Source organism: Monomorium pharaonis, chromosome 6, assembly GCF_013373865.1.
Source record: "Monomorium pharaonis isolate MP-MQ-018 chromosome 6, ASM1337386v2, whole genome shotgun sequence".
NCBI lineage: Eukaryota > Metazoa > Arthropoda > Insecta > Hymenoptera > Formicidae > Monomorium > Monomorium pharaonis.
The window spans coordinates 22989505-23017244 of NC_050472.1; the positions used below are offsets into that span (position 1 = coordinate 22989505).

Here is a 27740-nt window from a genome sequence, read left to right on the forward strand (position 1 = left end):
TTAATTCGTTTTTAATGTGTGTGTGTGTGTGTGTGTGTGTGTGTGTGTGTGTGTGTGTGTTTCTGATTTATTAATAACATCTTATATAAAAGCTTTATTCAGTTAATGATAATCCTCCTTTATCAATATTGGACTTTTGAAAATAAACACATAAATCTGTAAACATTGTTGATAATTATTGTTTTTTTCAGATAACCGTAAGATATTTTCAACAAGTCCAAAGTGACATAATAAATAATCACTGGCAAATTCTTAGCTCTTTAAACTCTTCAGAAAAGTTTTGATCAGTGTTAAAATTTGTATAGAAAAAAATATCTTTATACTCGAGGAAAAATGAATATTAATATGAAATTTTGAGAAACTAACTTTGAAAAAAGTAACAAGGTTACCTATATAATAGAGAACAGGAGAAGAAATGAAATTTGGTCCATCATAAAAATAAATTAAGAATTTGGTTTTAATTTAAAAAAAGTAGTCTGTTACAAAATTATATATTTATTCAAATAAAAAAAAACTTGTAAAATGCATATAAATGTATGCACGTACATATAAACTTCAATATTTTATTTGGCCATGTTTAAGATGATAAAAAAAATACATATGAACAAAAAAGATACATACTATACATATAATCTTCAATATTTTATTTGGCCATGTTCAAGATGATAAAAAAATACGTATGAACAAAAAAGATACATACTATGCACATAAACTTCAATATTTTATTTGGTCATGTTCAAGATGATAAAAAAAATACATATGAACAAAAAAGATACATACTATGCACATAAACTTCAATATTTTATTTGGTCATGTTCAAGATGATAAAAAAAATACATATGAACAAAAAAGATACATACTATGAGCTGCGTGTAAAAATAAAAACTTATATAATATTCTTGCTTGGCGTGTAGAATTTTTCAAATGGAAAAATTTTATATGCTAAATAAGAACGTTATGTATCACAAGTTTAAATACAATATTAATATCGATTGAATCAATCAGAATTACAAATAAAGCATTAAGATTTTTTTCAAAGCAGAAAATTATATGCGTTAAGTGAGACACAGTTTTCTATAAATATACGTAGTGCAAGTTTTTATTTGTCTGTGACATATAATAGTGATTTTTTAGATTAACTTTGTAAACAAAAATTTATAAAAAAAAATTATACACAAGAAATACCTTTCGTGCAGACATTTTGCCTATCAAATAATAAAAATAACAACAGAAGCGTCTGTGAAAGAATACAGACAACGATTTGGACACTCCCGTTACTTCAAGTTAAACTTTTTTTAAGATTTTACAAATTATTAGCGTTTAGATAATTCTTTCAATATTTTGTTATAGATTCGAATAAGTTCTATTTTGTGCGCGTACACGGAAAAAAAATTAAATTTAAACTTATGTATTCAAATTAACGCGATCCTTGTTTCATATATAAGCAACAATATATAAATCTTCTTAAAAGAATTTGAAAATCTTGAATTTAAAGATATAATCTTATTTCAATACTATAAGTATTATTTTTAAAATATAATATAATTGTTTTAATAATTTTATTCTAAGAAAATTATAATCTTCGATTTAAACATGTAGTATTTTCTATCCAATATTTTATTTTCCATTCAAGAAAATTATTCTTAAATAACAAGAATATTATTTTCTTGGTTAAACTATATAAAATTTTGAAATAAATCTTCATTCAAGTGAATCTTTTTGATTTAACGCGATATAATCTCATTTCAAGATTTCCGTTTTGAAACTGGAGATATTGTCAAAACAAGAATATTCTTTTTTTCTGTGTAGATTTCAATGCGCTTGTAATTCTTGATAGTGTGTTTGTTTATATACACAAATTGCACACGTTCTTATTGTTCTTGCTTTTAAAAACTTTTGCCTTTGAAACGCAAATTTATTTACACCTACACACAACTACAAATTTATTTTTAGCAAAACTTATAGATAAAAGTACTTATAGATAAAGACTGCTATTAAGTATGCGAATACGTGCACCATTTGTTTCGTGAAAAATTTTAATAAGATAAACTTTGTTATATTAATACAACTACGTTACATTATATATTTTGATAGAATTTTTAGTTTAATTTTGCGGTAGCTAGCAATATTACAGTTTATCTTAAATATTGAATTTTTAGTCATGTTTAAAAATATAAAAGTTAAATGTTTTATTTAATTTTGATTAATATAATAGTTTTGAAATAAAATGAAAATAATTATAAATATGAATATATAATTATGAAAGTAATGCCATTATTTATAAATATAGGATTATCAATTTTTTTCTAACATATGTTGACTAAATAAAACAGTTCAAGATGTAAGTTAATTTGATAATTTATTTCGTGTTCAATTAATTTGTGTAAGATTAGTTGCTAAATATGTAAAAATAATATATTTAAAAAACATAGAAATATATTCGATATCATATAAAATATTGCGATAAAACGATACATTATTATGTGTACTTTACGGTGTGTTGCATTTAGATAAATTAAAATAATTTAAATAAAATTAAAATAAATTACATATACACATATGTCACGAAAAACTATAAAAATTTTTTATTAATTTGATTAATATTGATTTTAATTCATAAAACGTTAAAATCATATCTGATACTTCTTATTAAAATTGTACATTTCTATAAGTTTGTAGCGATGTGACTAACTGATCACAGAGTACGAAGCATGCAATTAAAACGGCTACATAACATACATAGTCTTAACATCAGTATCTTCGTTTTTACTGCACTCTATCTCATTTGATGACGTGGCAATATCTGATTTGTTTAATGAAAATCTGTTGAGACGTGACATCAGTAGATGTCGGATTGAATTTATAAGACGTTACCTTGTATGATTAAGTCAAAGACGTAATAGCAGCGATTCTGTTATTATCGATGTCTTTAGTTGTTATAAAGTTTAAGTTAGAATCTTATTAGTTATATAATTTTGTAAATAAGTTCCAGAAGTTAGTTATATCAGGTTTTAGAAATTAATGTGCAACATAAGTAATTTATAAATTTTAGAAATAAAAATAGAATAAAAAAGTAAATAAATAAAATTACTCATTTGGAAGTATTTTGTATAACAAGGTAAGTAAACATTTCTTATTTCTCATTTTATATTATATTTTGGGTATAAGCATGTTGTCGTAAAGTATTTTTGTATAAAACAATCTTTAGAATTCTTTAAGATATACTAATTTTTCTTAATATAATCTTTTTTTAAACAAAATCTTTTTTCAAAGTATAAATATTTCGATTAAATATATGTAATTGTTTATATATAAATATAGATAAGAAGAAACATATTTGTCATAAATTTGTTCTTATATAACATTTATACAACATTTTTGTTCATAATACAATAAAATAAAATAAAATAAAGATAGTATATTTGTACTAACTTTAAACAAAAAAATTGCAAAAACAAAACAAAAATTATTAACTATATATTTATAAGAGTCTTTAAAAATAATTAAATACGTTATTATAATTAAAAAATTGTATAACAAATTGTTACAATCATTTTAATATAGATAAGTTTATGTAAAATGTATTACTGCAATGTACATATATTGCATGCATATATGCAATAAAATTAATAAATTATTTAAATTGTGAATTATGTGTAAATGGTATAAATATACACTATTATCTATTTTTATCATATTTATAATATACAGAGTTTGTGTTATAATTACATTGTCTGGAAATTATAGTGCCATTTCTTTGGATAAGTAGACTGAATAAAACTAAATTTTTTTTGTTAATTCTTCAATGTATAATTAATAAGAAATTAATTAATAATAATCCTTGATTCAGCATGCAATTGCGTGATTCAGCGAAAAGAGACAGCTAAGCATTTTAAGTAGGCTATTGGGTCAAGCGCTCTACAAACAACAACGTTACGTATGAACGATGTGGAAAAATACTTTTTGTACTGCAAGATACTTCTTTACTTTATAAGAAAAAAAAGAAAAATAATTATAGCTTGAGATGAGAGTCTAGCATCACACGTTGTTTGTACGTCTAGTCATTAAATACTGTTCTTTTTTTCGCAAAGTTATGCTGATGCATGTTGGTTCGCGGACATTTATAATTTTTAATTATTTATTTAAAAAATTTGTCAAGCAATAAAAGATTCTTCTATTTAGTTTAATCCGTTCTATCTGTTTACGCGAGATATATCAGTAATTTTGGAACCTAGTGAAAATAAGAACAGGAAAATGAGATATATGAAAATAGCTTAGATAAGATCAAAATATTATAAATGTACATATTTGTGTGTATGTACACACACACACACACACACAAACACACACACACACACACACACACACACACAATATATATGTACATTTATCATGGATTATTAATGGATTATCAAAATTTATAAACGTAAAATAGATATATATATATATATATATATGTTTATTTCTGTTTTACGTTCATAAATTGTTTAGATAATCATTTTTATTATTACCATTATTATCGATAAAATTATAAAATAATTTTCTATTTTTTATTACAGCATATTACGTTACATAACTCGTGTTAACTAAAAGACGGAAAAAAGTTAAAGAGACTTTTAATTCGTAAACAATGATTTTTGCTTTATTTTTATTGAGTGTTTTTCTTGTCTTACTATATTATTCGTTTCAATATGTAAAATTTGCAAAATTGATTAATAAGATACCGGGTTTACCGTCACTTCCAATAATTGGCCATAGTATAGATTTAATATGTTCACAAGGTAAGTAAAATTTTCAGAAAATCTTAATTTTACTGATTAACATTTGTATTATTTACGAATAAGTAATGTTAATTAATAAGTAACAGTTACGATTGCTACGTGTAATATTTAGTTAAATGTAAAAAAATTTTTCTTAATTTAAAAATAAGATGCAAAAAATATATGTATTAGAAGTTTGATTATTAATCAAATCCATTTTTTTATTTTCACAACAGTACCTATTAATTTGATTTTTAAATAATTAAATGTATATTTAAATGTATATTTAAATTATAAAGGTTTTAAATAAGTTAGATAGTTAGGTATAATTAGAATGGTAAAATTTTATCATGAGTCCTCCATTCAAATAACTTAAAATACATTTAAATAAATCGATCTTCTTAAAAAAAAATTCCAAAATGGACAGTAAAATTTTATTTAGATTTGATTAGAAGCATGCATAAAAATAATTACACGTAAATAACTACACGTAAATTTCAATAAACTAAATATTATTTACTTTTTTAAATCTTATATTTTTTATATATTTTTTTAGAAGATCTTTGGAAACTTCAGCGTTTGTGTTGTAAAACTTATTATCCAATGTACAAATTTTGGCTTGGTCCGATTGCTTTTGTAAGCGTCCACGATCCAGATGATTTAGAGGTAAAAAAGATAAAAAAACAAAAGTTAATTTTCTATCAATTTATTTATCGTTTTTTTATAAACAATTTAAAACAATTCAAACGCGTAAATTTTACAAATATTTATAGCGTAATTTAGATTATTATTAAAATATGGCCGACATTCATAGACAATTCTTATTTCAAAATTGTCTTAAACAATATCTTAAGATAATAATGTTAAATTATCTGGTTGATTTATAACATTTTGAAATAGTACTTAAAACAATATTAAATATAAAAACCGACTTAAATATCGATCTCTGAGTCTGGCTACATACAAAGGGATTGTTTTTCGAACAATCCACAATGCTTCCTCAGAAATATTTGTTGCAAGATCCTGCAAGTACTATGTTCTTTCTGTAATTTCTTAGTTTATTTTTTATAAAAAAATTATTAATATCTAATTTAATTTTTTTAATTTTAGAAAGTATTAAGTAGCCCAAAGGAACATCTTTCAAAAGGTTATATGTATACTTTCTTCAAACCTTGGTTAGGTACTGGATTACTTATTAGCGAAGGTATCACAAAGAATTTAACAAAAATTCTTAATTTTAAACTAAAAAAAAGACCTAAATAAAGTCTGTGTAAAAATTTATGTATATATACTTTTATATATCCTTTATGTCAGATTGTGTAATTTACAATAAATAATGTAATATAAAAACAATATATAAACATACAGTCAATATTATTAATATTTATAATTATCAAATATTAGATTTATATATTTAAAAAATATGAAGTATGTAAAACATTATTAATATTAAGATAAAATAGAAATTAAAGAATTATCGTGTACAGTTAAATTAAATATTATTTTTAGATAAAAAAAAACATTCAGTTTTTAAAAATATAATATGAAAAAAGATAAATTTTAATATCGTAAATTAAGTCTAAGTTCGTTATTTTACCTTTGTTACAGGGACCAAATGGCACAAAAGGCGAAGGATACTGACACCTGCGTTTCATTTTAAAATATTGAAACAGTTTGTTGAAATTTTAATCAATGAAGGAAATCGTATGACAAAATCTTTGAAAGATATCAAAGGATCAGTTGATGACTTAATGTTTTTTGTCAGTGAACATTCATTGAATGTAATATGTGGTAAATATATGTACACATATTTATAAAATAAGAACGTTTGTCTCTGCAATTAGAATGGACATTCCATTTCCAAGATTTATATTTATATAATTTTTATTAATTATAATATTTACTAATATTTACTAATTTTAAAAACTTATAAGTTTATTATAAACTATGAACTATAAGTTCAAAAACTATAAATTTATACAATATATTTTATAAAATCGAGAGAAAATATAGCTTTGTAAAAAATATTTTATTTTTTCAAATTATCATTAAAATAACAGCATTAACAAGATAAGTTCGTAATTTTAATATTTACATTAATGCAATTGCAGAAACCGCTATGGGTACTTCCTTACGAGAAATGGGCAAATTCGAATATCAATATCGTGAAGCAGTCCACGAAATTGGAAAGATTATAGTTTACAGGTAATTTACATTTAGATAGTAAATTTTATCAGAGATATATTATATAGTTATTTTTAACATTAAAACAATAGAAGTGAAGCTGTTGTAATAAATATGCAAAAAAAAATATATAATTTATAAAGCCATATAAATTCGCATTTCTTAAAAAACAAATTATTAAAATACATGTAACAATACATAGAGTAATGAGACCTTGGTTGACTCCTGATATAATATTTGCATTAACATCAGAGGGTAGAAAGCATGCCAAATACTTAAAAATATTGCATAGTTTCACCGACAAAGTAAGTGAAAGTTTTATTCTTTAGATTTATATCAAAATTTTTCTTTAAAACAGTAATTTTAACTATTTCTACATTTAATATATTAATGTATACAATTTTTTAACAATAAATAGTAACAATATATATATATATATATACACACATGTGTGTGTGTGTGTGTGTGTATACATATATATATATATGCTGTTTTAGATTATTGCAGAAAGAAAAAAATATCATGAAAGTACTGATGGACGATTCTTGATAAATATTAACAACGATAAAAATATTGCAGACGATGAAGTGACAGAAGGTATAGAATACTTAAATAAAATCTTTTATATAAAATTATAGTAAAACTCTATCTATTTAAGTTACGAAAAAGCGGCTCGCTATGTTGGATCTTCTGATAGCGGTGGCTCGCAATAACGAAATGAATGATTTGGATATTAGAGAAGAAGTCGATACCTTTATGTTCGAAGTAAGAAACAGTGTTTATATTTCATAGATATTCTGTAGAAATTATTTTCATTATTTAAATTGTAAATTAAAAGATAAAAATTTTTTTGATAAAGATAAAAAAAACAAATAATTCAATATTTTTATACAATTGTTTTCTTCAAAAGATGTTAATATTTATGTATTTACGTATATAAACAATAAATCTATACATATCAAAAAATAAAAGTCAATATTATAAATAGATTTCTATAAAAAAAAAATTTAAATTATGTTAACTTAAATTATTTGTATTACAGCAATGCAAATCGAAAAAGAGATTAGTCTTAAAAAACTATGTTTTATTATATTTCGCGATATAGTTTAATGTCTTCTTCTTCAATTACCCTTATTCTTTTTTTTTTATTTTTTTGTATATTTTGTTGATCATGTGTTTTTCATATCTATAGCCCTCTAATTTTATTCGTATTTCATTTACAATACATACAGTGTTTTATTCCAATTATTATATTGTAAATTAATAATTTTAGTTCTCGTTGTAGAATTAAATATTCAATTAGTTAGTAATAATTAAAATAAATAATTGTAGATATGTCAAATATTCTTGTAGGCAGATATAGCTCTAAAACATACACAGAGAAAAATTTATTCTCATACTAAGAAAAAGGTATATTAAGCTGCCTGAGCCATATCAACAGAATAGATCGATTTCTATATCGGAATTATTTGATAATTATTTGCTATTTTTTGCTAAAAAAAAATTTTAATTTATTAACCCGTTTGCAGAAATGAAAACGTTTTATTTATAGGGACATGATACCGTAGCAATGGGTCTGACTTTTGCAATATTAATGCTAGCTGAACATAAAGATGTACAGGTTCGTAAAATAATAATTTATTCAATCAATATATAAACAATTAGTTAAGGGTATATTTTAATAATATTTTAATTATACTAAATTTCTATTAAAAATTATTTTTACATATGTTAGAAAGTACTGCCGTATTTTTAACTAATAATCACAGAAATATCAAACATAAACCATAAAATATGCAAAATTTTATTATTTTCTCTTATAGGAACGTATTAGAAATGAAGTTAGTGCACTTATGCAAGCAAATGAAGGAAAGATTACTATATCAACGTTAAATGATATGACATACTTGGAAAGATGTTTAAAAGAATCGTTGAGGTTGTATCCTAGTGTTCCTTTCATTTCACGAGTTCTATCAGAAGATGTGAATATGAGTACGTAATAAATTAATATACATCTATATATGTATACATATATACATATATATGTAAGATTTTTGTTTTAAATTAATTTTATATATAAAATTAATGTAAAACAAAAATCTTTAAATAAATATTTATATATTTTTTTTGTTTTTTTTTCTATCTTTTTCTTTTGTTTTCCGTTACACAATATTTCCAATTTCACATATATAATAATATTGTCAAAAAATTTAAACTTATCAATTCTAAATGTATTTGCAATTAATTTAATTTGTATGTACTTAATTATTAATATTGTACTTTCCAATTCAAATCATTTGCATGAAAAAAATTATATTTTAAGTAAAATATAATTTTTACATATAAATAAATTTGTGTATGTAACAGCAAGTAGTGTGGCACTAATTTAAATTTTAAAAATTATATTTTGTTATATAATATTTTATTATATAATATTTTTAGAATCATATTTGGTGCCTTCTGGAACAGTGCTACATATAAATATCTATGATATTCATCGAGATCCAAACTTCTGGCCAAATCCAGACGTATTCGATCCAGATAGATTTTTGCCTGAGAGAATTCAAAAACGTCATCCTTATTCTTACTTACCATTTAGCGCAGGACCACGAAATTGTATAGGTAATATATGTTAATTTCTTCTTATATAAATAAATTCTAATTTATATTTATGAATAACAGGACAACGATTTGCTATGATGGAACTAAAAGCTATAATGGCATCATTAATATATAATTTTTATCTGGAGCCCGTCGATTATTTGAAGGATCTTCAGTTTAAAACAGATATCATAAGCCGTGTTACAAAACCAATTCGTGCACGATTTGTCCCAATCGATCGTACTGATTCATTCAAAGTCATGTAGTTTTATTTAATAATAAAATTAAAAAATCTTTAGATAAGAATGGTTCATGGGATTTTTATATATCCTAATACATAATAGTATATAATAGTAGAACTTCGTTTAACCTACATTCCATTTATACGAATAAATTTGTGCTCAATTTCAAATATAATATTTCAAATATAATATTCAAATATAATAAATTTATAATCAAGTGTTTATTTTTATTCGGACTATTCGGATAATAAAGTACAGACTAGATATTTTGAATAATAAGAGCTCAACATTTTTTAAATTTTTTGAGTATCAGCTCCGATACTAATAATTGCAAAAAGAAAACTTAGTGAACTGAACCTCGATTACCGAAACTCTTTTGTGCCCTAATATGTCCGGATGAATTGAGTTCCACTGTACTCTATATTTTCAATGCTAGGATAAATAGTTTCATTTTTTAATTTTTAATATTTAAACATATACCAAGAATATTAATAAATATAAATTTTATTTATAAAAATATAAGAATGTACAATGTTTTTATAGTATTTATATAATAAAAAGTATTTTTGAAAAAGAGAATTACTGAATTTGCGTACTTAAATCATACCTTATCAGCAGAATAAATACGCATATTTTACATGTTTATAGCATTCAATTTTATTTATACTTTTTTCTTGCTTATTTTTTTCTCATAATTCGGTTTTAAAAATAACAATTGGGATGCAGCTTAAACTGGCACATCTTTCAATAAAACAGACTAAAAACATATTTATTTTTGTTTTGATGTAATTAAAAAACAAAGTGGTAAAATATCGACAATCCATCTTTGTTTTATATTTTTACTTCTTAATATAAATAAAATTGTAAGATTTTTGTTCACGCACTAATTATTGTATTGATAAATTCTTACATATGTTAGAATTCTTTAAAAATATGTGGATAAAGAGATGTCTAATATGTAACTTAAAATTTAATTATATTGCTTTATTTTTTTATAGTGCTACAAAAATAAAATTAAGAAATTGACGTACAAAAAAAACATTATGTTGCTAAATTTAAGTAAACGAGCGCAATCAGCAATCCATTGCTTAATTACGCAAGCGTCAATCATCAATATTTCTTTTGCTTCTAAAAAGTTGCATAAAAAACGGTTAGTATGACATAAACTACTAAGGAGTGTAGAAGCCACAAGAGATTGAGTACTTAAAAAGTCGTATTCCGAAATTATTGCAACCTATTCATTAAGTACTAACGCAAAAATTATAATTTATGCAAAGTCATTACAAATATTTAACACATTCCATAAACAATAAACAAGTAATCATTTTTCTATACATTAAAATAAATTAACATTTTCAACTTTTATTCGTGTAAGCATAAACTAAGGATAATGGATAAAATAAGCGATTTTGGCCTTTAAAGTGGTAAGTAAAAATCGATGCTTTTTTTAATTTTGTGCTACATCTGATTTAAAAAAAAATTTTAATTTGTCAGAAAAGTATTAAAATCACATATTAAGCAATTAAATAAATAAAGAGCTGTTATAAAAATATGTTAATATATAAAAGATAAAATAATAAAACAAATATTAAGTAAAAATAACTGATATGTAAAAAACATAAATTAATAAGTAAAGAAGCGTTTGTTCGGTCGAAACATATCTTAGTGTTTAAACTTTTTGTGCAAAATACAATTTTATAATTTCCAGGAATAAAATGTTTTTAATAAAAAAATCTATTATATATAAATCTGTTGTATATAAAATAATACATAAGAAAAAATAAAGTACTGGTATTAAAAAAAATAAATAGGACAATTATTCTAACTTAGAATTACTTTTATTACATATCACAGCAACATTATTCCAAAAAATTTCTGATAGATGTTGAGCATTTAACAAGTAAACTTTTTTTAATATAGAAATATATATAGAGACAAAGTTAAGAGTTTTTAAAATTAAATGTTAAATGAAAACAATGTTGCAATTCAAAAAACATTAAAATAGTTATAAAATATAAGATCATAACTATTTTATAAAATTATGGATTATATAACATTTAAGATTTAAAAACAATGATTATTCATTCTGTACAGCAAAACATAAATTTTAAAAAATATTTATAAGTACAAAAAATTTTTATTGTGTATATTCTTATTAATATTGGTATTAAATTAAAGTATTGATTGTTATTTTTTGTTACAGCGCATTATATAACTATATTATGTAATTCTAATTTAAGAATTGAAAGAAGAAAAACAAGAAATTTAAAAGCAACTTTAAATTATTTAAAGTTTCAGCTATTTAACAAACAATGTTCATTACTGTATTACTATTGTGTATTTTTATCCTGTTATTGTATGTCATTCTTTATTATGGAAGATTTAGACGACTTATCAGTAAAATCCCATATAAGCCAGGCCTGCCATTTGTTGGAAATGCTTTAGAGTTCTTTATGTACTCGCAGGGCAAGTAAAAACAATTGCACTGCATGGTTTTATTGCATATACTTTGCATTAAAACTATATATTAAAACATTTACATTTATCATTTATAAATTTTATATTCTCTATATTTTAGAAAAACTTTGGGAGCTTGAAAGAATAGCCTGTAAAAATTATTATCCAATTTATTCATTTTGGTGTGGTCCTATTCCTTTTATTAGCGTTTACCATCCAGATGATGTCGAGGTAAAGAAAATATTAAAAGATAAACCTTTATTCTATCAATTAATACAGATATTGTTGCATTTAAACTTATCCTATTTATGGTTTTAGAAAATACTAAGTAGTACAACGCAAAATTTTGGGAAAGGTTATATCTACAGTTTTCTTCATTCTTGGTTGGGAACTGGTCTACTTACTAGTGAAGGTAAACTTCAATACAATTTTTTATCATAAAATTCTATATGCATTTTCAAAAAAATAGTTTTTTGTTATTTGTTATATTTGTGTACTATATTATTTAAAGCAACATAATAATAAAACCATTATAACCATATACGTAGAGTAATATTACTTTAGATAATACACAAATATTACTATATTATAAACTATATTATATTATAATCGTATTATAGTTATAGTAATATATTGCGCTATCTAAAATCAAATCAAATCTACGCGGCAATTATTACGCAGTATGGTTATACATGCTCATAAAATTTATTTGTTACAGGATCAAAATGGCGAAAAAGACGAAAGATTCTAACGCCGGCATTTCATTTTACTATATTAAAAGAGTTTGTCGATATTTTTATAGAAGAAAGCACGCGTATGACAGAATCTCTAAAAAACATTAATGGTTCAAATATCGAGGATTTAGCGACTTTTATTAGTCAACATACGTTAAATGCAATATGTGGTAAATGAATAGTTCATAAATATTTCATAATAATACACAATAATAATTATATAATACAATAATAAATATAACACTATATAATAATAAAATCTGTTACTCATTTTTAACATTAAATTTGTAAAAGAAAAAATTTCTTATGTGTAAAAGAAGCTCTAATCTTTTAACGATTTTCCATAAATAATTTATATTATTAAAATTTTACAATTAAAATTTAACGTTAATGCAAATTTAACAAATATGCTTACAGAAACTGCAATGGGAACTTCCTTGCAAAATATGGGAGAATTTCAACAACGATATCGCCAAGCAATCCATGAGATGGGTAACATTTTATTTTATAGGTAATTACATGCGTGAATAATTTACATTGCAGAAAAATAGCCGATAATGATACATAACTATTTTTTAATTGTATTTCTTAAGAAGTCGTATATCGATAGTAAAGCAAATAATAGAGTATTTTTAATCACTTAAAAATTTTTATTCAAATATATATAAAAAATTTATATTTTAAACAATAATATTGAAAATATGTAATATAATATATTTGTATATTAATAGTAGCTTTTTTATCAAATTTTACAAAATTACATATAAATTTAAAATAAAGTGTGTGTAGCACATTACATGACTAAGTATTAAAAATAAAAAATAAATTTACAATTAAAAAATTACATTTTACAAGCAAACAAACATACAATAAAATTTTTTTTAAATAATAAAACAATTGCTTCAATACATATTTTCTATAATTATGTTTAGAATAATGAGACCATGGCTTCATCCTGATGTAATATTTGCGCTAACACCGATGGGTAAAAAACACACTAAAAATTTAGAAATACTGCATAAATTTACCGAAAAAGTAAGTTAAATTATTCAAAATTGGGAATACATAACATTCCACCGTATAAGATCTAATAATATCATAATTTACATGTATATAAACTAATCTTAATATATAATATATTTCAGTATTATAGAATAGTAATGTAAGTAATAAAGAAATATATGCTTTAGATTATTGCGGAAAGAAAACAATATCATGACAGCACTGCTGGACAATACTTGAAACTTTTAGAAAATGATACAGATATAATAGAAACGGATGATAAGGAAATATTTGGAAGTATGTATATACGTATATGTATACATATATACAATTTTTAACATTAAATTAATACTCTTAATATTAGTTTAAATTTTTTTACTTTTTTAAGTTAAGAAAAAGCGACTCGCTATGTTGGATCTTCTGATAGCAGCAGCGCGCAATAATGAGATAAATGATTCGGACATTAGAGAAGAAATTGATACCTTCATGTTCGAAGTAAGCGTTTGCATTTCATCAATATTCCTTAAAAATCATCGGATTATTAAGCTGAACTATGAAGCAAGACATAAAGTATTTTCAATTCAACATCATATATTTAAATTACAAACGTATATCTTTAAAAGTCATACTTTAAAAAGATTTGGATATTTGTAGAAATAAATACTGGCATAATACTTTGTTGTTGAATGATATTCCTTAAACAAAAACTGAAATTTTAAAAACATAAATATAACTAGAAGTATTTTCTATTGAATAATGTAGCAGTTGTTATTCTCAAAAAATAAGTTAGTTATTTAAGCTAACTCTATACCAGCAAATGTTCATTTATTAATGAATTTTGCAGAAACACCATCCATAAGTTCATGACAGTAAATTTATGACAGGAATAATGTCTCTGATATTCAGAATCAAATTAATTATTATTTTAAACCGTTGTGGAATGCTTGTGTGCCAGAGAATAAAAGGAATATCATTACCGTGTCAAAGTACAAATAAGACTGTATAGATTAGACAGTCGAGTTAAATAGCTAATTCATTTCTTTAATTTTTACAATACTGTTTCATATTTTGTAATAAATAATATTTTCGCAACATAAAAGAAACCAAAAAATAAATGTGAGAAATCTAAAAACTGGTATAATAGACTACGTTCTCTGTTTCTTTTTCATTAACAGAAAATTTGTATAAAATACTTGCATTAAATCTATACAAGTTAATGTGAAAATTTTTAGAGGTCCTCCAATGTAAAATATTTTTTTGTTAATTATAGTATCCATCGATTTCGTAAGGCGTAATGTGATGCGCGATTATATGTATATACAGTTAAATTAGTTTAGATCCGTTTTGATTAGGTTTTATATTAAAAGTCATAAATGTAAAAACTATAGGTTCTTATTTCTATAATTATATAAGTAAATTATATTAATGCAGTATAATAGTTCCTAATATAAATAAAAGGGTACCGCTTTAGGAAACACATGCCAGTATTCTTTCTTTCATATTATACAAAATAAAATAAATATCAGTTTTCTTAAACTGATAACTTAAAATGACTTAAAACATTTCTTTCTTATAATTACGTTCTAAAACATATAATATGTTGGAACAAATTTATAAATTTGAAAAATATGTTTTATACGTTTTGTGTTATTATTATACTATAATTTGTAACGTAATATAAAACGAAATACTTCCTATTATAGGGACATGATACTATAGCGATGGGTTTGACTTATGCTATATTACTTCTAGCTGAGTACAAAGATATTCAGGTATTTTCTTTTATGTATTATTAAATAATAGCAAATAAATAAAAATATTTATCAATAGTTTTAACTTTTCTTGTTAATAATTTTTAACAAATAGATAAAAATGTTAACTGTTTACAAAAATTGAGTATATAATTTTTCTAGTCAAATTATAATAATATAAAATTATATACATGAATATGTATACATTAATGTCTTATTAAATTTGATTTAATTAATAATCAAGACAAAATTTATAAAAATGCAAAAGTTTATTTAATGATTTAGGACCGTGTCAGAAGTGAAGTTAGAAAAGTAATGGATGAAAACGGAGGAAAGCTTACTATAACAGCGTTAAACAATTTGCTGTATCTAGAAAGGTGTTTGAAAGAATCATTAAGATTATATCCCAGCGTTTCTTTCATATCGCGAGTTTTATCGGAAGATATAAAAATGCGTAAGTAAAGAATAAACTATATATTTTATATTTTAAACACAGAATATACATATTTTTATATACATACCTTTATATTTTTTATACTTATTATATTTGCTTTGTACTTTTCAAATTCTTTTGTTTGTTTTTAAGAAATTATGACTTATTATATTTTTTCAGAATCATATTTGGTGCCTTCTGGAGCTGTAGTAATGATTTATATCTATGATATTCATCGAGATCCCAATTTCTGGCCAAATCCAGATGTATTCGATCCAGATAGATTTTTGCCTGAGAGAATTCAAAAACGTCATCCTTATTCTTACTTACCGTTTAGCGCAGGACCACGAAATTGTATAGGTAATGTATAAGGTATTAATCTCTCGTGTCATATATAATAAAAATTCTAATATATTTACAAATAACAGGACAACGATATGCCATGTTGGAACTGAAAACCGTAATTGCTTCGTTGGTACACAACTTTTATTTAGAACCTGTCGATTATTTGAAGGATCTTCAGTTCAAGCGAGATATTGTAACCCGTGTTGCACATCCAATTCGAGTACGATTTATCCCAATTAAACATTTGCAATCTGAGACCAATACGTAGTCTTATTTGGCACGGAGAAAGCAATCCCTATTCTCCAGTGAAGGAATTCTTAATTAAAAGAGTTATAAAATTGTATTTGTGTATTATTATGTATATTATATTTATATTTTTGTTAATAATATAATAATTTAATTTTTAAAATAATTTTATTTTATAAATAAAGTATAAGTATTTAATATATAAACTGTTCCAAGAAAATTTTTATCTGAAATTTAATTATATATACATGAAGTAACAAAATATTGTTTATTAAGTTGTCAAGTGCAGACATTAACAAAAAAATGTTATAACTAAAGTAGTGCGTATCTATAAATTCCTGAAAAAAGTAATGATATTGTAAAATTGTTTTAACTAAAAACTTATGCATATAATTTTAATCTGATGTAAATAAAGCATATAATATATTCCTTTGTATTTCCAATTCAAGATTTTTTATTTTAACATAAGCGTAAAAATATATTTATTTTTAATTTCTTTTTTTGCAACATTTTTATTAAATAAATAAATAAACAAGATGATTAAAAGTTAAGATAACGTTTAATATAATATATTATATTTTGTTTATATAAGAAGTACATTTTTAACATAATTTGATTCTTTTCATTATCTTATTCCCAGAAAAGCAAAATAACATGTTTTTAGAAAATTAAAATTTTTTAAAATATAAAATTTAATTTTTACAATAGATACAAAAGACTTTAGTAATCTAAAAAAACAAATTATTATTTTTACATTGTTACAGAAATTAAGATAAATCAATAAACTTTAAGATCGTCGTCTTACATTCTTTTTCTTTACGTTATTGCTATACTTATGTTATAATTTTACAATAATAAACTTTATAACTTAAATTACATTTCGAAAATTTATTTATTATAAAGAGAATATTATATTACTAAATTTGAATAGACATGTATGAGCCGCGATTTCATTTGTTTATTTACACAGACGACGGTTACTGATATTTCTCTTTTTTTTAGAAAGTTGTATTGAAAACAAGTTTATCTGAGATAACCTGCAAAAAAAAGTCGGAAGATTCAGTATTAATAGTCGTGTATCAAAGTTAATCCGATTCATTTAATAAGAATATTACAATTTGTGTAGAGTTATTACATTTTAAACATATTCCGTAAACAATAGGTAGTAAACATTTCAATATATCAACATAAATTAACATCTTAAACTTTTTGTTCATGTAAGTACAAACCATAAGACGATAAAGCTCAAGTAAGTTAATTTTGACTCTTGGAATAGAAAGTAAAAATCAGCGTGTTTATTTTTTATAATTTATTTCGAATCAAATTCTGATTTTAAAATAAAATTTGAATTGTCCGGAACGTATTAAAATCAACATATAAAAATATCAAATATAGAAAAATAATTGTGGACAATGTTAATAATTTTATTCCGACATGGAGAATAAAAGTTAACATATCATTCTCATTGGCATAATATAACAATTGTATTGTATGTAATCGCATTGTATGTAGATTATTTTTAATTAATTAAATAAAAAATTTTATTTTTCTACAAAAATTGTTATGATTGTTATAATAATATTTTCTATGTTTGAAACAGAAATGCAAATTCAAGTTATATTACATTGGCCGGTATTCATAGTCGAGTTTTATATAAAATATTATCAACTATTCACAAATCTATTTAGTATCTTGAGACATTACTTGAAACGATCTTAAAATAAGATTCGACTATGAACACCGGCCATTGAATATTTGATAAATAATATTCTCTCTCTCTCTCTCTCTCTCTCTCTCTCTTTGGATCAAGAATATTCTCTTATATAATTATCTCAATCAAAACCTCTTACTAACCTTCTAATGTAATCTGTAGAAAAATCTATTTAAGAAATCTATAAAATATAGTCGTACGATAGTATTGGGAGCTCAATTCTATTATGGCAATAGAACGGATAGCAGCAATATTAATTCGCGAGAAATCTTTTATAAAATAAGTATGTATTATAGTGTAATTTTTTTCTTGTGCACATTGTTTATATCCTAGTGAAATGTTTGCAGTATGACAGCAGATAAACAGTAACTGTGTTAGCATTAAACTTGTATTTTCCCGATAAAATCTGCGATATAACCTAAGGTAACCAATAATAACAGACTGATAGATTTTACGAGATTTCTGCTACCTTTGCATCAAACTGTTAAACCGCGTACAGAATTGTTCTATTTATCATAAGTTTACTAAACAGATATTTTTTATATTTCTGATAATGTGCTAGCGTTATCAATTGATAATATGGTTATCAGTTAGATTATGGTTATCACGTTTATATAGTAGTTTCACTTGCTAAGATTAAGACAACTGTAGAAATTGCTTCCAAAGTGTTACGGTTCCTATAACTTTTATGTAATGGATAAACAAAAAATAACATTATTATTCTGTTAAGGTAACTTTAATTTTTTTCTCTATGAATGCAATAAAAAATTGATATATTTATAAAACAATAAAAAATTCTTTCTAATCTTGTAAGATCTATAAATCTTTTATACAAGAAACAAATATTAAAATTATTTTTATATGAATTAATTAATGTACATTTATTTCGCAAAACTTTTATTAACATTTTTTTAAAACATATAATTCATTATGTGTTTTTTTTTAATTGCATATATAGATTGTTCCAGGATCATCGATAAAAAATTTATGTGTATTATTGGACTAACCATTATTGGTCTAATATTAATCTATAATATATGTGAATGCAATCGTACTAGATTCTTTATTCTTGGCAAGCCCCTTTTATTCACTCAGTAGAATCTACTGAGTAGATGAATCTTTTTCAGGAGAAATGCGCCATCTCCGGGTAGATAGTGAAATCGCAAGAAATAAATCGTCCTTGTTAAAATCCGTTATAAAGTAAACTCAATACTTTTTTCTGTCAATTTTAACAGATAAATCCTATCGCTGATAATACGGAACATAGTGTAAATTGAAAGTACGTGCACATTGTGTTACTTTTACACTTTTTTTTCAGTTATTCTAATAATTTAACACTTTACTTGAATTAATACAACAGAAATATGTTAAAGTAACAAATAAATATGTTAAATTTTAACATAAAAATTTTAACCAGAATATTTTTTAACAAGAAAACACAAAATTTTTTACTGTGCAACAATGTTAATACATTTTTTATTTTTTAGTTACAACGTATTATATTACATAACTGAAGTTCAAGAATTAAAAGAAGAAAAACAAGAAATTTAAAGAAAACTTTAAGTTATTTAAAATTTCAACTATTTAACAAACAATGCTCATTACCTTATTACTATTGTGCATTTTTATTGTATTATTGTATGTAATTCTTTATTATGGAAGATTTAGACGACTTATCAGTAAAATCCCATATAAGCCAGGCCTGCCATTTGTTGGAAATGCTTTAGAGTTCATTATGTACTCGCAGGGCAAGTAAAAACAATTGCACTGCATGGTTTTATTGCATATACTTTGCATTAAAACTATATATTAAAACATTTACATTTATCATTTATAAATTTTATATTCTCTATATTTTAGAAAAACTTTGGGAGCTTGAACGAATAGCCTGTAAAAATTTTTATCCAATTTATTCATTTTGGTGTGGTCCTATTCCTTTCATTATTGTTCACCATCCAGATGATATAGAGGTAAAGAAAATATCAGAAAGATATATCATTCATCGATTTATTCGATTAATTTGTAAATTAATATTTTACTAATAATGATCAAAATTTTATGGTAATTTATAGCTTGTTTTTAGAAAACTACATACTTTACAGTATCACAAGTAGTTTTTCATATCACTGATCAATGACAACTTTGCAAAACGAAAGACTTTTACATTTTGATTTTAATCCTTTGAGCCACGAATTATTCTTGCTTGCCAATTTCGATAAAGCTCAGTATTCAGGTGTTTTTTGAGTCGCTGATTACAAATGTAATGTCAGATTTTCAAAATTAAAAATGACGGATATAGTAGACGTAAAAATAAAAATTAAATCAAATGTGAAACTTAATATCTAGATGGTTTTTCTTCGTGCTGATAACGAATTTGTAGCCAGATTTGCAAAATTTAAAATTCAAAATAGCGGACCAATATAATAAAACTCCTAGATACTAAGTTTCGCGGAAATTAGTTGATTTTTTAATTTTATGCCCGTCATATTGTATCCACCATTTTGAATTTTAAAATTCTGACAATGGATAATCAGCACCCCCAAAAATCCTTAAATACTAAGTTTTATAAAAATTGGCAAAATTTTTAATAATGTGTCCGCTATTGGTATATTCGCTATTTTCGAAAATTTGATAATTGATTCGTAATCCTCAAAAACCTTCAGATGTAAAGTTTCGTAGAAATTAGTGCTCTTCTCTATGAAAAAATAAATTTCAAAAAAGCAGCAAATTTTTTATATTTGTTTATTTATAGCAAGTAAATAAATACAAATTTACGGTCATATATTTTATAAAAATACCTTAAGGTATCCCGAACTATCAGAAAGCAAAAAAACTGACTTTAAAAAGTTAAAAATCATTAAAATAATTAAAAACTAGAGACCTTCACTGAGTGACCCACCATGATGCAAAGGGTTAATATTTCATTTGATAAAGACATACGGCGCTTGATAAAAATATCGTATTTAAATTTGTCGTATTTGTGATTTTAGAAAATATTAAGCAGTACAACGCAAAATCTTAGTAAAGGATATATGTACAGTTTCTTTCATCCTTGGTTGGGAACTGGTCTACTTACTAGTGAAGGTAAACTAAATATAATTTTTTATCATAAAATTCTATATGTACTTTCATAAAAATAGTTTTTCGTTTGGTATATTTATGTACTCTTACTTAAAACAATATAATAATAAAACAATTATAATCATATACGTAGAATAATATTACTTTAAATAATATACAGATATTACTTTATTATAAACTATATTATATTATAACCGTAATATAGTTACAGTAATATAACGCATAATATTGCGCTATCTAAAATACAATCAAATCTACGCGGCAGTTATTACGCAGTATGCTTATACATACACAGAAAAAAAAAGTAATACAGCCAATAACATATGTGATTGCGGGCTGCCAACTACATAAAATACTCAATACAATAATATTTGCTATTAATGCAAGTACAATGTTGATACTGCAATAGCATATATTATTGTATTGAGTATTTTTTTAATTGGCAGCCCGCAATAACATATCTTATTGAATATATTACTTTTTTTTTTCAGTGTACTCATAAAATTTATTTATTACAGGATCGAAATGGCGAAAAAGACGAAAGATTCTAACGCCGGCATTTCATTTTACTATATTAAAAGAGTTTGTCGATATTTTTATAGAAGAAAGCACTCGTATGACAGAATCTCTAAAAAACATTAATGGTTCAAATATCGAGGATTTAGCGACTTTTATTAGTCAGCATACGTTAAATGCAATATGTGGTAAATGAATAGTTCATAAATATTTCATAATAATACACAATAATAATTATATAATACAATAATAAATATAACACTATATAAAAATAAAATATCTGTAATACTCATTTTTAACATTAAATTGTAAAAGAAGAAATTTCTTATGTGTAAAAGAAGCTCTAATCTTTTAACGTTTTTTCATAAATAATTTATATTATTAAAATTTTAAAATTAAAATTTAACGTTAATGCAAATTTAACAAATATGCTTACAGAAACTGCAATGGGAACTTCCTTGCAAAATATGGGAGAATTTCAACAAAGATATCGCCAAGCAATTCATGAGATGGGTAACATTTTATTTTATAGGTAATTACATGCAAATAATTTACTATAACATTGCAGAAAAGTTGTTGATAATAATATACAACTATTTTTTTATATTTTTTAAGGAGTCGTATATCAAGCAAAGAATGGAGTGTTTTTTAAACTTATATATGTATTCAAATAAAGCTTTTATTCAAATATGTATAAAAATGTGCGCGCGCGCGTGTGTGTGTGTACATGCGCATGTGTTCTTAATAAAATTTTTGATATTACGTACGATAATAGATTTGATACATTCATAAAGCATATAATATTTCGCTTTATCAACTTAATTTTCTCTTTAATAACTTATTATATTCTAAATTATTTCTGTCTTGCTTTTAATATCAAATTATATTTCATATTTTCTCTGTATAATAATATTACAAGTAGTTGCATTTAAAACTTTTCGTGTCATAAATAATAATAATAAAAAAGAGAGGTATAGGTTTCTAATGCAAGCTTCTTTTGACTTCTAATTTTTTTTAGTCTAAATAAAATGTAAGTTGAAAAAAATGAATTCGAGAATTAGTTGAAATTTAATGTTAGATTAACTATGAAAATTAATAAAACTTAACAGAAGTGATCAATGTAATTTTCATATTTGTTTACATATGGCTTATATTAAAAAAATATTTAAAAATTAATAAAAATATTGGAACTATTATAATGCTATGCAATTTATATTTTAAAAACTAATATTAAAGATATGTACTACAATATATTTGTATATTAATGGTTTTTTTTATTAAATTTTATAAAATTAAACATAAATTTAAAATAAAGTGTGTAGAGTACATTACATTACTAAGTATTAAAAATAAAAAGTAAATTTATGTTAAAAAATTTACAATATACAAGCAAATAAATCTATAATTATATTTAAAAAAAATACAATAATCAATATTTATCTTTTGTAATTATGTCCAGAATAATGAGACCATGGTTTCATTCTGATATGATATTTGCCCTAACACCAATAGGTAGAAAGCACACTAAAAATTTAAAAATATTACATAATTTTACCCAAAAAGTAAGTAAAATTCTTATAAGCAAAAATTGTTAACGTATAACTTTCTGTTGTATAATTATTATACTATAATAAGATCTCATAATTTATATATATAAAAATTAATCTTAATATGTAATCTATTTTAGTAGAATAATGTAAGTAATAAAGAAATATATATGCCTTAGATTATTGCAAAAAGAAAACAATATCATAAAAATACTGGTGGACGGTACTTGAAGTTTTTAGAAAATGATACAGTTGTAACAGAAACAGATGATAAGGAGATATTAGGAAGTACGTATTAAATATACAAAATTTCCAATACCTCTGTTATCAAATTAATACTCTCAATATTTATCTCAGTTCCTAATCTCTTTATCTATTTTAGTTAAAAAAAAGCGACTCGCTATGTTGGATCTTCTGATAGCAGCAGCAAACAACAACGAAATAAATGAATTTGACATTAGAGAAGAAGTCGATACTTTTATGTTCGAAGTAAGCGTTTGCATTTCATTAATATTCTTTAAAAATCAGGCGATTAACAATATTTGATTCAAAATACAAATATGATATTATATATTTTTGATAAGTTATATATAATATCATATATTTTTAAATTATTAACGTATATCTTTAAACAGATTTACTTTAAAAAGATTGTATTATTGTATGTTAAGATAATGTCGTTATACTATCTTAATAAAGCAATAAAAATATTAATTGTAAGAGATAGTTATAATTGTCAGTTTCTTTAAAATGTCAGTTTTTATTATTGCGTGCCATGAAACATAAAACATACTAAACCAATTTTATAAATTAAAAAAATATTTCTTAAACTATTATTATTAGGGTATCATACATAATATACAAGAAAATGTCTTTCTGTTACAGGGACATGATACCGTAGCAATGAGTCTGACGTACACTATATTACTGTTAGCTGAGCATAAAGATGTCCAGGTATTTTTATAAATTACAAAGTTATAACAAATAATTAAATATGTTTATTAATATTAATATTTTTTCTGTTAATAATCTTCCTATAAATATTTAAAAACGTTAACTATTTAAAAAAACAGTGAGGTAGTTTTTTGTCGACCCAACTGGAAAATTTATTGAATTAATTACAAATACTACGTTTCGACCCTTGATATATATTTAAAAAAATACGTATATAATTTTTCTGTGTGATAATTATATACATATATATGTATACACATTAATTAAATTTAATTAATAAACATTTTTTAAGAATGCAAAAGTTTATTTAATACTTTAGGAGCGTGTCAGAAGTGAAGTTAGAAAAGTAATGAATGAAAACGGAGGGAAGCTTACTTTAACAGCGTTAAATAATTTGCTGTATCTAGAAAGGTGTTTGAAAGAATCGTTAAGATTATATCCCAGCGTTTCTTTAATATCGCGAGTCTTATCGGAAGATATAAAGATGCGTGAGTAAAGAATAAACTATACATTTAATATTTTAAACACAAAATATACATATTTTTATATATTTTTATACTTATATTGCTCTGTACTTTTCAAATACTTTTGGTTTCTTTTTAAAAAATTTTAACTTTACATTTTTTTCAGAATCATATTTGGTTCCTTCTGGAGCTACAGTAATGATTTATATCTATGATATTCATCGAGATCCCAATTTCTGGCCAAATCCAGATGTATTCGATCCAGATAGATTTTTGTCTGAAAGAATTCAGAAACGTCATCCCTATTCCTACTTACCGTTTAGCGCAGGATCACGAAATTGTATAGGTAATGTATAAGATATTAATCTTTCTTGTCATATATAAAAATTGTAATATATTTACAAATAACAGGACAACGATTTGCCATGTTGGAACTGAAAACCGTAATTGCTTCGTTGGTACACAACTTTTATTTAGAACCTATCGATTATTTGAAGGATCTTCAGTTCAAGCGAGATATTATAACTCGTGTTGCACATCCAATTCGAGTACGTTTTGTCCCAATTAAACGTTTGCAATCTGAACTCAATACATAATCATATTTAACAAGCAGAGAGAAACAATCCCTATTCTCCAGTTAAGAAATTTTTGGATAAAAGTTTTTTTATAGAATTGTTATATATTTTTATGTATACCACATTTATAATATTGTTAAAAATGGTATAGAATAATTTAATTTTATAATGGTATTTATAAATACATTGGACATTGTTATAAAATAATTTTATTATATATATTATATATATATAGCTTTATTTTATAAATATTTAACATATAAGTGGCAGTTCGAGAACATTATACTTTTAATTTATCGTTTGGGTATTTGTGGAAGCCGCATAATCAGCGACGAGTCACGGTCGGCACGGAAACGCCGAACCGTTTTGAAATTATGCAATAAATTCAGCAAGGAGACTGAAGGGTTGGTGCAACTGCGGAACGAGGATAGGAATCATCGTTAAATATTTCGCTAAAACCCGAGCACTAGCAACTGATTTACAGACGACGGCACGTGCGTGACGTACCTGTGTATTTCACGCGCACGATCCCAACTAGTTCGCCGCTGTCGTCCGCTATTCTCTTTTTTCGCTAACGATCCGTTTTTATATAAACGGAATAAGAGAACATACTAACAGGCGAGTTTTCCGAACGTATGTATAGAACGCAAAGTTAAGAGAAAAGAAGATAAAGAGAAAAACCATGGACATGGAGGACGAAGAGAAAGACATGTGGATCGACGAAAGGTACGGCTTGGTAGAATTGCCGAGTTCCTGCACGGAAATTACAGATGCAGCGTGTTTCATGCTCGAACGAAAGTGTTTGACGAATAGTACTCAACAAATAAGAAACGTACGAGGAATGGAATAGAGTGTGAAGTGTTCTGAAGCCTTCTAAAGGCTCAGTAGATAATTATTAGCAGGACAAATGTTAGTATCTAAGTGTATGGGAAGAAATAGGTATATACAATAATAGTAAGTTAATTCTCTGACCAATAAATGTTTTAAACAAATAAAGTTAAGATTGGCTATTCGATCCGCAGCGAATGCTAAATGTAATTTTTCTATTAATATTCTTTAATATTCTTAGCTCATATAAACATTATAAACCGCGCTCCGACAATTTCGTCAGTCTTGAAACACAGTTATTAAATTAAATATCGATGCTCAGAAGGATCTTAGAACCCCTTCTTCAATAATTAGAATTAGTCTATTATTATTAAAAGATAGTATATTCATTTCACTGATTGGTAAGTTATAAGTATAATATTGAAATCAATATATTTTCACTTATTATTCACTGAATATCACTTAAAGAGCATGTTTATTAAAAACATTTAAAATAGACTTAATATTTTATTTTATTTATGGATATTTTAAAATTTTATTAAAAAATTTAATACGTGTAAATTTAGTGTATTCAACTTTCACAAAAAGAAATTAGAAGAAAAAGAATAGGGACTACCATATGTTTACTTTCATTATAAGGAGCAATAAAAACTTTTGATACACTAAAAGAGTTAATGATGCTTATCTCAATCACAAGTATAACAAAAAATAAAACGCAAAGCAACACAAAGTTCGATGTAAGCATTATAAATGAAAATCCCCTTCGTGTGCAACAACTTTTCTACTTTCGTAGCGCGTTCTCAAATGAGTCGGAAAAGCATTAGAGGCCAAATTAGGCGAAAAATCTTGATTTCAGAGTGGCGTATGGGCGACACATAGCAAGAATGGCCGCACATATCGATTATCGGTCGGCCGCATCCAGATGTGTGCCGAAACTTTTTTCCTAGCGTCAGCCCGTAAATTCTGAAGTTAAACTTTTCCCTCCTCTCGGCTGGCCAGTCGCGCAAACTTGCAAGTCGGAGCGACATCATTTTACTCGCGTGCAGCAACCTACGAGAATTGTGCACTTGTGATGTTGGAAGATGTATTGCTTGTTTCTTTTTTTTTTCGATTTCCATGTCGAGCGATAATGTATGTTTGAGCTTTCAGTGGCCTACTGTAAAATATATTTTTTATGTCTCCTTTTAAATATAGTAAATTTAATTATAATATTACAAGAACTGCAGCACGCAAGCAAGTATATTAAATTAACTTTTATTTTTGTTAGAAAGTAAAGTATAATACAAAAACAAGCTTGACCACCAATTCT

At 24.2% G+C, this 27740-nt stretch overlaps 2 protein-coding genes across 3 annotated transcripts; both read left to right on the forward strand.

The window, feature by feature from the left end:
- The first annotated feature begins 2857 nt into the window (after nucleotides 1-2857).
- On the forward strand, nucleotides 2858-9851 carry LOC105840696 (cytochrome P450 4C1). Of its 2 annotated transcripts, XM_012687704.3 has the most exons (14): nucleotides 2858-3118; nucleotides 3851-4051; nucleotides 4560-4781; nucleotides 5317-5426; nucleotides 5871-5964; nucleotides 6369-6551; nucleotides 6872-6965; nucleotides 7147-7249; nucleotides 7442-7541; nucleotides 7603-7709; nucleotides 8497-8565; nucleotides 8768-8936; nucleotides 9387-9566; nucleotides 9627-9851. In XM_012687704.3, exons 3-14 carry the CDS (start codon nucleotides 4631-4633, stop codon nucleotides 9809-9811), a joined length of 1545 nt encoding a protein of 514 aa, XP_012543158.1. In that variant the 5' UTR covers nucleotides 2858-3118; nucleotides 3851-4051; nucleotides 4560-4630; the 3' UTR covers nucleotides 9812-9851. The 2 variants fall into 2 exon arrangements, with proteins under 2 accessions (XP_012543158.1, XP_012543160.1); XM_012687706.3 differs by lacking the exon at nucleotides 3851-4051.
- Nucleotides 9852-12056: 2205 nt separating this feature from the next.
- On the forward strand, nucleotides 12057-25753 carry LOC105841116. The gene is made up of 25 exons (XM_036289084.1): nucleotides 12057-12253; nucleotides 12366-12475; nucleotides 12563-12656; nucleotides 12963-13148; nucleotides 13396-13489; nucleotides 13911-14013; nucleotides 14169-14277; nucleotides 14369-14475; nucleotides 15684-15752; nucleotides 16017-16185; nucleotides 16345-16524; nucleotides 16593-16776; nucleotides 17978-18004; nucleotides 20057-20214; nucleotides 20327-20436; nucleotides 21457-21550; nucleotides 22066-22251; nucleotides 22502-22595; nucleotides 23523-23625; nucleotides 23790-23898; nucleotides 23993-24099; nucleotides 24496-24564; nucleotides 24884-25052; nucleotides 25195-25374; nucleotides 25440-25753. The coding sequence occupies exons 1-25, from the start codon at nucleotides 12100-12102 to the stop codon at nucleotides 25622-25624; spliced, it is 3150 nt and encodes a 1049-aa protein (XP_036144977.1). The 5' UTR covers nucleotides 12057-12099; the 3' UTR covers nucleotides 25625-25753.
- The last annotated feature ends 1987 nt before the right edge of the window (nucleotides 25754-27740 follow it).

Excerpts from the sequence above, each read along its gene's own strand:
- LOC105840696 (XM_012687704.3), top strand. The coding sequence starts at position 4,631 with ATGATTTTTGCTTTATTTTTATTGAGTGTTTTTCTTGTCTTACTATAT. Across the intron at positions 5,965-6,368 it reads TGGATTACTTATTAGCGAAG|GGACCAAATGGCACAAAAGG; the intron begins GTATCACAAAGA and ends CCTTTGTTACAG. Across the intron at positions 7,710-8,496 it reads TCGATACCTTTATGTTCGAA|GGACATGATACCGTAGCAAT; the intron begins GTAAGAAACAGT and ends TTTTATTTATAG.
- LOC105841116 (XM_036289084.1), top strand. The coding sequence starts at position 12,100 with ATGTTCATTACTGTATTACTATTGTGTATTTTTATCCTGTTATTGTAT. Across the intron at positions 20,215-20,326 it reads GTTCATTATGTACTCGCAGG|AAAAACTTTGGGAGCTTGAA; the intron begins GCAAGTAAAAAC and ends TCTATATTTTAG. Across the intron at positions 23,899-23,992 it reads TGATAAGGAGATATTAGGAA|TTAAAAAAAAGCGACTCGCT; the intron begins GTACGTATTAAA and ends TATCTATTTTAG.